The sequence below is a fragment of the Berghia stephanieae genome, chromosome 2 (genome assembly GCF_034508935.2).
Source record: "Berghia stephanieae isolate SIO BIC M18660-M18661 chromosome 2, UCSD_Bste_1.3, whole genome shotgun sequence".
Classification (NCBI taxonomy): Eukaryota; Metazoa; Mollusca; class Gastropoda; order Nudibranchia; family Aeolidiidae; genus Berghia; species Berghia stephanieae.
In genome coordinates this window covers 58305925-58318424 of record NC_088361.1, presented here as the reverse complement: position 1 = coordinate 58318424, position 12500 = coordinate 58305925, and the positions used below count along the sequence as shown (strand labels likewise).

At 34.1% G+C, this 12500-nt stretch overlaps 1 protein-coding gene across 1 annotated transcript in view; it reads left to right on the top strand.

Annotated features, from left to right (window-relative positions):
- The first annotated feature begins 2325 nt into the window (after positions 1-2325).
- Positions 2326-12500, top strand: part of LOC144965226 (flavin-containing monooxygenase 5-like) — a 25459-nt gene continuing 15284 nt past the window's right edge. Inside the window, exons 1-4 of the mRNA XM_078900331.1 lie at positions 2326-2354; positions 9014-9214; positions 9850-10019; positions 12337-12495. Coding sequence (XP_078756457.1) covers positions 9027-9214; positions 9850-10019; positions 12337-12495 — 517 coding nt within the window. The 5' untranslated portion in view covers positions 2326-2354; positions 9014-9026. The remainder of the gene's footprint in view (positions 2355-9013; positions 9215-9849; positions 10020-12336; positions 12496-12500) is intronic.

Below are 12500 nucleotides of genomic sequence, written 5' to 3'. Positions count from 1 at the left end.
CATCATCATCATCATCATCATCATTATTATTAATATTATTATTTTTATTATTATTATTATTATTATTATTATCGTTATTATTATTATTATCATCATCATCCTCATCATCATCATTATTAATACTATTATTACCATTCCACTAGACCACATAATCGCAAGTAAACATTTGTGGTTATACAATTTCACATAATACATTAGCCTATCTTACATATTACAGACCAGACAACTGATCACAAATGGGAAACGGCGCCATTTTCAGAGCACGGAACTTTAGCAAGGTTCCAGGTTGAAGAGTCTTTGTCAAGATGAGGATCAATTAAATCGATCGATATTAGAAGGACGAGTTGTCGGGCCACATTTTTAAATACGTTTCTTTCCAGAGCACGGCAGTTAACTGGTTAAAATCATTTGCATTGAGTGTGAAACTATTTTTACTTAATCATTACATACATTTCAATGACTGAACGAAATACTATCCCCCTCACCTTTTAGTAGATTCTCATATTACAAATTATTCTTACTCGCATTGTTGAGTTATCTACAGTTTAGTATATAAAGAGCAACAACATGTAGAAATTGCATTTATTTTAAACGATCTGTTTGAATCGTGAGTTTCTTTTGTTTTATCAATTTGATTAAATTTATGATTTACCTATCTTTTTCCGTTCTAAAAATGATTCTCTCAAAAAACAAGTGAATCAAAGCCCGTTGTCATTACTAAGGATCACGTTTAAGTGTTTTTTTTTCTTAGGAAAATCCTAAGATTACTATCAACCACATTTTATGAAATAGGATTTTGGTGTTAAATTGAGCGATTATTTTGTTTTAACCCATTAACTGCTGTACTCTGGAAAGACACGATTTAAAAAATGTGGCCTGAAAACTCGTTCCTTCAAATATCGATCGATTTAAATGACCCTCATCTTGGAAAAACTCTCAAACTTGAGAAGTCCCAAGCTTGAGATTTTTTGCCAAGATGAGGGTCATTTAAATCAATTCATATTTGAAGGGAGACTTTTCTAGTCAAATTTTTAAATCCGTGTTTTTCCAAGTACGCCAGTTAATGGATTACGGGCCGGTTTGGGTCTAATTTTTTTGGGAAATCCTTCAAATCTTGAATTTATATTTTGGTGAAAAACGATATTTTATTATCATATTGAACTGTAATTTCTCAAAATATATTCTAAAGGCAAAAAAAAAAAACAAAAAAAAAAAAACACGGTCGCAAAGGGTATATGTAAGAAAAAAAGTGTGAAAGACGGAAAAGCTATTTTGCTATTTTCTCAGTATGTCATTTTTCTAGGGGCATGGGATACTGTCTCAATATAAAAATAAATAATCATATTATTATTATTATTATTATTATTATTATTATTATTATTATTATTATTATTATTATTATTGTTATTATTATTATTATTATTATTATTATCATCATCATCATATCATCATTCATTATTATTATATATTATTATTATTATTATTATTATTATTATTATTATTATTCATTAATATTATTACTTGCAATTATTATTATATTGTTATTATTATCATTATTATTATTATTATTATTATTATTATTATTATTATTATTATTATTATTATTATTATTATTATTATTATTATTATTATTATTATTATTATTATTATTATTATTATTATTATTGTTATTTATTATTATTTATTATTATTATTATTATTATTATTATTATTATTATTATTATTATTATATTATTATTATATTATATATATCATCATCATCATCATCATTTATTATTATTATTATTATTATTATTATTATTATTATTATTATTATTATCGTTATTATTATTATTATCATCATCATCCTCATCATCATCATTATTAATACTATTATTACCATTCCACTAGACCACATAATCGCAAGTAAACATTTGTGGTTATACAATTTCACATAATACATTAGCCTAGCTTACATATTACAGACCAGACAACTGATCACAAATGGGAAACGGCGCCATTTTCAGAGCACGGAACTTTAGCAAGGTTCCAGGTTGAAGAGTCTTTGTCAAGATGAGGATCAATTAAATCGATCGATATTAGAAGGACGAGTTGTCGGGCCACATTTTTAAATACGTTTCTTTCCAGAGCACGGCAGTTAACTGGTTAAAATCATTTGCATTGAGTGTGAAACTACTTTTACTTAATCATTACATACATTTCAATGACTGAACGAAATACTATCCCCCTCACCTTTTAGTAGATTCTCATATTACAAATTATTCTTACTCGCATTGTTGAGTTATCTACAGTTTAGTATATAAAGAGCAACAACATGTAGAAATTGCATTTATTTGAAACGATCTGTTTTAATCGTGAGTTTCTTTTGTTTTATCAATTTGATTAAATTTATGATTTACCTATCTTTTTCCGTTCTAGAAATGATTCTTTAAAAAAAAAAGTGAATCAAAGCCCGTTGTCATTACTAAGGATCACGTTTAAGTGTTTTTTTTTCTTAGGAAAATCCTAAGATTACTATCAACCACATTTTATGAAATAGGATTTTGGTGTTAAATTGAGCGATTATTTTGTTTTAACCCATTAACTGCTGTACTCTGGAAAGACACGATTTAAAAAATGTGGCCTGAAAACTCGTTCCTTCAAATATCAATCGATTTAAATGACCCTCATCTTGGAAAAACTCTCAAACTTGAGAAGTCCCAAGCTTGAGATTTTTTGCCAAGATGAGGGTCATTTATTCATATTTGAAGGGAGACTTTTCTAGTCAAATTTTTAAATCCGTGTTTTTCCAAGTACGCCAGTTAATGGATTACGGGCCGGTTTGGGTCTAATTTTTTTGGGAAATCCTTCAAAAATTGAATTTATATTGTGGTGAAAAACGACATTTTATTATCATATTGAACTGTAATTTCTCAAAATATATTCTAAAGGCAAGAAAAAAAAAACACGGTCGAAAAGGGTATATATAAGAAAAAAAGTGTGAAAAACGGAAAAGCTATTTTGCTATTTTCTCAGTATGTCATTTTTCTAGGGGCATGGGATACTGTCTCAAATATTTCTCAGAATCTGTTCCATTAAATTGTCTGAAAATTTCCAGTTATCACAGAGATAATGTATTATGTCACCATTCACCATAGAGAGATTTTTGTATAGGGTTTGAGTAATCTGACTTATTATTCAAATTATACATTTTTAGCATCAGTTTTGTCACAAAATTTTGATTCGCAACTTTTTACTGTTCTAATACAAAGTTCTTAAGCTAAATCTGTAAAATATCTCTGTGGTGACACAGAATGCTACAAAGTTGATAAGATTGGAAGAATATGGAGGTTATTCCTTCATTAGTTTTTGCGGAAAATTTGCCCTACTTTTGATGCCAGATCCCCAAATCAGGACGCAAATGGTTATCAACACCGATGCTGTATTTTTTTTTCACAAAAAAAAACCCAGTTGCTTTTTATTCTATAATGACGATACAAAATGATTAAAACGCCTAATATTGATTAATTTTAAAGACCAAACCGCCCCGCTGGCTTTATTTATCTCGGTCTTTCCATTAGCTTAAAATAATCATAACCGACGGATATCAGACTGGTTTTAATTGTTCAGGGAATAACCGAAGAAAATATTACCGAAACTGTGTCTTGATTGTGGTTATCAGATAATTGTGTGTGGCGTCAACCAATATGTAAGGCTTGGCCTCCTATTAACCACAAGTGTCCTTCTTTAGAACTTTTGTTCTTCGACAGAATCCTGTTCCTCCGGGGGAAATCGAATGATTTACGTCAAAGAACAACCAAAACAAAAATGATTAGAAAGTACAGTGGAGACAAAAGTTATTCTGCTAGCATTGTACCTGACTGAAATATTGTGATTCATCAGAACACACTTTATCGTTTTTTGTTTTGTTTTGTTTTGTGTGTGTGTTTTTTTTTTTTTTTTTTTTTTTTTTTGGGGGTGGGGGGGGGGGGGGGGTGGGGTGGGTTTGGCTCAATTTGTTTGAGTTTCATTGAAACTTTCATGGGCCTAAATATCGAATTGACAGTCGACCATCATGGACATCATTGCAGTCTAGCTTTGATTCATCATGACAAAAATAAGTTAAAATATGAAAAGAACGAAATATCATCTATAACGGATGTGTTGCTAATTCCTCTTTGGAAATATTTCGCGTTGAAAGTATATAGGCGGGTATCTTATCTGCATGATGTTACAAGCACAAAATAGCCGAATTAGTCACCGTCCTTATAACGCCCACTTCTAGGCAAGAGACTAGCTAGCCCGAGACTAGAACGCGTTCATGAAATCCGATTTTTTAATCACTTGCTTCGCTTAGGCTTATGACTAGCAAGTCATTTATTAGACTAGTAAATCTAGTTCTCGTTCGTGAAAACGGGCCCAGAGATCCAATAAAAAGTGTAGATACGTAGATTAACTCTGATCTCTATTTGAATTTGATTAATTTGTTTTAAATTTGATTACAAATGTTTTCTTTTGTTTTTTTTTTTTGTTTTTTTTTTTTTCGGGACAATTTCACTGTCTTCCTTTTCTTGGTGCTAAACAAAATATTAGTGTCGTAAATAATGTGATACACGTCATAGATGATTTACAATGAGTTCATACGATGAGCAAAAATCCACTGTGATTAGTTATTGAATGCTTCTTTGATTAAAAAAATTGTAAAAGTGGATGGGATATTCCAAAGTGGTATTTCTGTAATTCATATGAGTGGAGAGAGGAAAATGGGAGTGTGTGACCGGGGGAAAAAGTATGGTACACTATATCGTTTGTATTTCTTGTATCCTCTCCTTTATCGTTACCAGCAATAAATTTTATTTACTTGATCTTAATTTTGGCACTCTATATTTTCTTATTATGTTAATATCTTTAATCTGACTACTACTGGTTGAGACTAAAGCTCGATGAACATCTTGTACTTTAAACGAAAAAGAACGGCTGCACAATAATAGACTTCAGGACGGCATATGACAGTGTGTGTATGAAGACCTTTGGAACACACTAAGTAAAGAGCAATGATCAACAAGTGCTTGAAACTATTGATGAATCTATTTTTCCAACAACGAATATTGTTGCACAGTTTTTAACTCTTTGTAGTTCTTTGAAATTATTTCGCCGGGTAGGCCCGCATAATGAGAGTTTCAGTAGTCTAACTTAGAAATAACTAAAAAATTAAAATTGCATTAAAAATTTTTCAATTGAGTCGTCCGATAATAAAGATTCCACGTGAGGATCCTTCGGAACTCCATATTCTTAATTTTGAGTGTTATCAATCTGTAAGTCATGGTCATACTCACTCACTCATTTCCATGACTGGATGACCGTCGGGGACACTTGAGAGATGAAACCTTTACAATCTGGTGCCACTCATATCGGTCATTGGCCTCTCTCAACTTGTTTAACCTCAAATCTGTCCATTCCTTGATGCTGTCCCGTCACATTTTATTTTGTCTTCCTCTCCTCATTTGATCTTCCACCGTGCCTTGCATTACTGTATGACCAAGTGATCAAAACATGAAAGTTTCTTCGTTACCGTTGCAAGTAATGGTTCCTGTCTTCCCGCCAGCTTTTCCAAATCTCCAGGAACATCCTTAATAATGGTTATATGTTCCAGGCATGTAGGATCTTCCAGTAACTCTCGCTCTCAAACACATTCATTCGCCTTTCTAGTTCCGCATCAATCGTCTAGGTCTCACAACCATAAAGTAACATTGACAGACAATATGGTACAATCTGAGTTTTGAAAGAAAGCTCATCTGGTGTTTCCAGATCTTGTTGAGCCCAGCTATTACTGTGGTCGCCATGCCTATCATTAGTTTGATCTCCTTTGTTCTCCTCCCATCCTCGGTAAGTAACTCTCCTAAATATTTGAAGGATAAACTTGCTGTAGCGTTTCGCCATTTAGGGGGAATTTAACTTTGGCGTCGCTTCGGCGTCGCTTCGGCGGTTGACTAGAATCTGTGATTTATCCGTGTTGATTTCGATACCATGCTTGGTAGCAAAGATTTGATAGAGCTTGTAATGCTTGTTCACAGTATGTGATAAGGTAAATGTCATCAGCAAAACGTAAGTTACATGATATTTGCCTGTCCCTAAGTGTGGTAGAGGATTTATTGTTCTGAAGAATTTCTTGTAATATTCTTTCAAGATATAATTTGAATAAGGAATGCATCCCTGACTAACTCTAGCCGTTGATATGGTCCCTGTTGGTCGGCATACAAGACAGCAATAGTTGCGTTCGTACATAATTATTCTATTGCAAAGGGCTTTCAAATGCTTTTCCTGAAGTCTATTAGGTTGTGAGATAGTTCTTTTTGGTGTTATAGATATTTCTCAGTATGAATTCGACAATTGAACACCTATTGGTGTTCTATAGGCTTGAAATAGATGATGATGATGATGATGACGATGATGATGATGATGATGGTGATGATGATTGGAAAATTGACCACCCCTGGGCGATGAATTCTTAATCGGTCCACAACCATTCTAACTCTTCTTTCTCATTATGTTATCATTTATTCTTTCCCTGTGGCTGTGTATCAACTTGACTATTAAAATTTAGTTTCGCCTGGGCCTTGTTTGGAGTATTTTGATAGGACTGAAAGAATCCGACGAATTCATCTGTCTGTGAGAGATGATACCTTTTCTTTGTAAACCACCCCTTCATTATATATGTTAAATACGTCAATGTCAGTTTTGTAAAAAATACTCATTTTCTTAATCATTAGAGAGGAACAAAGAGGAATGGAAAAGAACAAAGAAAGTCGGCTCACTAATTGGAGACACCGAGGATGTACAAAGAAGAAAACAGCTATCAAACGCCGCACTCAGTAAACTCACCAATGTATGGATTAGAGGTGACAAAATAAAGAGAAAAACCAAACTGAAACTGTACCGTGCTCTTGTAAAACCGGTACTTCTGTATAACTGCGGCACTTGGGCGTTGACAAAATCCGAAGAAGAACATCTGGATGCCTTCCATCGCACACAGCTAAGAAGGGTACTGGACATCAAATACCCAAAAAAGATCTCAAATGAATCACTCTATAAGATCACAAAAGAAAGACCAATCTCCCTTGACATTTTACAACAACGATGGCAACTTTTCGGTCACATACTACGCAGGGACAAAAACATACCAGCTAACCAAGCCATGTCGGGATACTTCCAAAAACACGGGAACCTTTTCAGAGGAAGACCGATCACAACACTCCCTGTGATCCTAAACAAAAACCTCACAACACTTGGACAAAGCATTAGTCTCATAACGGCAGGGGACCTTGAAAATCTGAGAACCCTAGCAGAGGACCGGCAATATTGGAGACACCTCACACAGGAAATACTGGAAACAGCCAAGGCGACCCGATCTTTCGGTCGAGACGCGAAAGGCATCTAAGTCAAGTCAAGTTAGAGAGTATTCATTTTGGCGACGATTCTGTGTCTTTCTTTTTCTTTTACATTTCTTCTTTTCTTTTTTTGTATTTGTTTTTGTGTGTGTGCTAAATTGCTACATCTAAACCTTTTAAATATTCTATCAGATATCCTATTACGGGTGCTAAAATGACCTAATATTGTCGTAAGCAATATATATATATATATATATATATATATATATATATATATATATATATATATATGTGTGTGTGTGTGTGTGTGTGTGTATGTTGTGGGTGTGTGCATGTATGTCTATGTAAAACAACAAAAGAAAAGAATACAATGATGATTCTTGCAAGGTTTTTTTTTAAAATTTCATATTTGTATCGTGAGAATCTCGATAGCTCAGTTGGTAGAGTACTCGATTCATAAACACAGGAATCGATATCGATTCCGGGTTCCGCTGAGATCCCCCCCCCCCCCCGCCCCCCTTCTCCACTTAGCAGTAATAGGTTCGCTGGGTTTGCTTGATTGGGCGGAAATTATTTTGCTATATAGTAGCTTCCTATCTGAAGGCCCGCTCATCATCGCTACAGTGAGATTAACGTTAACGGATATACCATGTGGCTCTAAGACATTTTGAAGTATTCTTGGTTCCTTTTAACAATGTCAATGCATGGGATTTTTTAAAATTGTTTTATTTTCTTGCTTTCTGTCAAACAATTCAAAAGGCTCAACTGTCACAAGTTAGTGTGACATTATTATAGGACCACCATGATATCGCAAAATCATCACTATTGATGCTATTCGTCTAGCCAAAATGCTCACAACATCCGCCATCTGGATAAAACGTACCAACATACAAAACTAAACTTTGAGTCTGAATTTAGCGAGAACTGCTCATTAGATGGCTGGCTAAAAACAATAATAAAGAGCTGAGTGACGTCAACTTCGTTCCTTTTATTGTGTGGCATGTTCAAAATTGACTTCATGACTAGTATAGGACTACTATTTAAGCTAAGGGAAAGAATATCTTAAAATATAAATGGCACACAAAAAGACCTTAGATTGAAGATTTGATCTCCACAAATTTATAGCAACCACAAGATCTGTAACGGTTTACAGACGAATTATTTCTAACACTTTAACGTGACTTATACTACTCACTTTTGGTTTCGTGATAAATGTACTCCGGCGTAAATAAAATAATCAAGCACTGTTGTGAAGATCAATTACAAAATTGGTGACATAAGATAGGATAAGATAAGATAAAATATACTTTATTGATCCTGATAATGGATACGAGTATTATAATATGTCACACATCAACATTCTTCAATGAACAAAGTTAAATTATCATACACTAATTGATAAAATAAGTGCATACCCAAACTTTGTCAATCTTAAGTTCTTACAAGTTACAACCATTGCGCAACATGCACAGAGCTCATGTGTGAAAGCCATTGTACAATTCTAGGTAAGTGAATTATATAGTAAGACTGCGTCTGGAATAAGAGCGAAATATAAATTCAGTTTCAGATTGCATGTCATGACAATGTGAAGTGTGACGCAATGAAGATCCAGTACATACATAATATCAATATAGTTCATTATTTAGGTTTCGTGTTAAGATGAGCTCCAACGGTGGGATGATTGAGAAAGAGTCTATCGTCATCGGTGCTGGTGTGTCGGGCCTCACAACCGCCAAATGTCTGCAGGATGATGGCATTGATGTCATGGTTTTAGAACGGACGACAGATATTGGAGGCTTGTGGAAATTCAGGGATCACGATTATGGAGTTATGAGATTTACCCATATGTAAGTAAAGGGTTAATTGGTAATACGTGAAATGTGAATGACTCCTCCTCCTCCTCATCCTCATCCTCCTCTTCCTCCTCCTCCTCCTCCTCCTCCTCCTCCTCCTCATCCCCCTCCTAAATCTGACCAGATGAGAAAACACTGTAATATGGTGAGCTACCTATTACTATAAACTAAATTCAAATTGGCTTGATTCTAATTTACTCAAATTTCATGTTGAGACAACGATTAACAATAATAGTGAATCAATACGATTTACTTTGCCATACTTTAAGAAATTAAAACAGCGGAAACGCTGATCAGAAAATAAGACGTGAGCCCCCATCGCGATTGGGTTGCCATGGGTAACGAAAAATGTGTAGATATAATAGACATTTGTGTGAATGATGATCAGAGATAAAATGTCAAAAAGTGCCAGATATTTTTTTATCGCATATTCCTATTGAATCTACAATATTGGAATAGTTTTGTCAACACACAGGTCAGTGATTTCCAGTCAATCACTTTCAGGCTACTCCGGCTCCCCGCGGCCCCGTAGAATTAATTTTAAAAAAAAGTGATTTTGTAAAAAGCGATCGAAAGGCATTTCTCTATACTACTATTAATGATAAAATGATTATTCATTCCTTTTTCAGTAATGTGTCGAAATACAATTATTGCTTCTCCGATTTTCCTCTTCCGGATGAGACAATAGAGTATCCTCATCATACGGAACTCTTTGATTACATCAACGACTATGCCCAACATTTTGGACTCCGACAGCTCATCCAGTTCAGGATCATGGTACTTTCCATCGAGAAAACAGGTGAGTATGAATTAATTGGCCATAACTTAGGCCAGCAACGCCCTACTGATTTGTTCCGGTTTTCATTTCATTTTTTTTTTTTTTTGGTATTTTAAATGGGTGAAGGTGTATTGCGGCAGGTTTAAAAAAGTTTTTTTTTTTTTTTTAATATAGTTCAGACACAAGTAATTCGATTTCTTAAGTGCCTTTCTGTCTGAATGTGCATTCCGAACCTTTCATCTGCCATACCCTCATGACAACCGTAAGATGGAACATAACTACCAGAGATGTGAATTGTAGCATTTCCCTTATCTCTAATATGTTCTTCTTATTCTGTTGGGATAATGACACCTAATAATGTTATATAAGATGTTCCACATAGTCATTGACTATGACAATCGTATGACACTTATATAGACATTATTTATGAAGAAAGTAAACGGGCGTTTCTTCAGAGCCATCAGACCCTTCAAGTAAAAGTTTAGTCCATTGTGTGCAGTGAAAACAAATAATAGCAATTACTTCCAACGTTCTGAATAGGGTTCAACAGTCGTGACGCCACTTCCTCGTAATGACTCATAGCAACTGGTTCTAAACTATCGGAACAATGGCGGACGCCATCATCTCTATCATCGCCCTTATGAAATACTTCTTCAACGAGCATAAAAGTGTATCCAGAGGAGAAAAACATTATAAATCTGATCATGCTTTGACTTTTATATATGACATGCGAAAAAGTTCTAGCCAGCATGAAGAATATAAAGTACCGATTTTCTTTGTTTAGAAACATCATGCAGGTTGCTGTGCGGACTATTGAATCATATTGAACACTTGTCTCCCGCTGAGTATTTTCTGCTGATCCAATTTTAATTGGATGTGGGAAACCCGAAAATATATATCCGACGAGTGATGTTGAATAAGGTCTGATTGCATGTAAATCGAGATCTAGTTTTCTAAATATTGCCTTGCAGGCAACTAATAATAATATGCACTATCGTGCTGTTGCTGTAACTAAGCAAAAAGCTACTGGATATCATAGTGTACACAAAAGGCAACAATCAATAAGAGAAAAAAAAAATACTCGAGTGACCTCACGTATATTATAGTGGAGTCGCTTATATATATATATATATATATATATATATATATATATATATATATATATATATATATATATATATATAATATATATATATATACATATATATATATATATATATATATATATATATATATATATATATATATATATATATAAGTAGCGCATTTGTTAGTTGATGAGGTTATCATCTTGCAAGATGTCAAAAATTTGTCATGGACCTACGTCTTTTGCGCATCTGCGTCGAAACATCTTCAATTTCTTTGTCTTTGTAGTCTCGTCTGATACTAGATCCAAGCTGATAACTGTTGGCGGCAAAGTTAGCTGTGGCTAGATTAAAGATTGACGTGAAGGCTACACTAAAATATCTAATACTATGATCTGGCTTATTTAAGAAATAATTTAAGGACTGCGCGGTTTATTCTCCAATAGTGAAGAAATTTGAAATGAAACAACATTTTTCAAATTTCGAATATTTGAATCGTTGAACGGTTGTCTCATTAAAGAAATGTCACAGCGTCATAGCTGTGTGTATTTTACCTATTCTCCCTGGATATTACAAATTGGAGAAATATTGTTTCTTCCAAATCTCGATTTATTTTTACGCCTTTGATGGTAATTTCTTTATAATTTTGAAGACAGTTGCTACATTCTACACTTAAAAGAGACATTTCTGCTCCGATTTTGTTGGCAATCCTTGGATTATGAATTTATTTTTCATGTGTTAGCCCGGGAAAACCATTGAAAGCAAAATCCTTTCGTATGTTCTTGGAATAATTTAACATTGATTTGTTGTTTTTTGGTGACATTATCTTACCTTACCGGAGTTCCGTCTGCCTACAGAGGTTGAATGTCATGGAACGCCATTCCTCACGCTCAAAGAACATTACCGAGCAGTCGATTATCTTTTTGCCTCCACATTTCGTACACATGACTTCCTTGGTTTGCCTCGTACCTTTCTGCCTGCTACTATTCCCTCTAGCACTGAATTTTGGATGGTGTTGTGTCTCCGAACGTGTCCATAATAGTTCAATTTTCTCATTTTAACTTCTGCCAACAGTTTTCTTGACCTTTGGCCTGCATCATTAAGAACCAGAATGTTTGATTTCTTTCTGGTCTATGGTACTCTCAGAATAATGCGGCACACCCACATCTCAAAGGCATCAATTTTTGGTGACAAATGTTACAAAATGAATCTTGGCATTTTTCATTTTTCTCCTTTATTATATATATTGACAGGTGATAAGTGGAAACTAATTTGTCAAAAGATGGAGGAGGATGGCAAAACACCAGTACCGGACTCAACTGTGACCTATACATGCTCATATCTTGCCATCGCCACTGGGCATCATGCCAAACCGGTATACCCTGCTTTCAATGGGATAGAAACATTTCCAGGTATG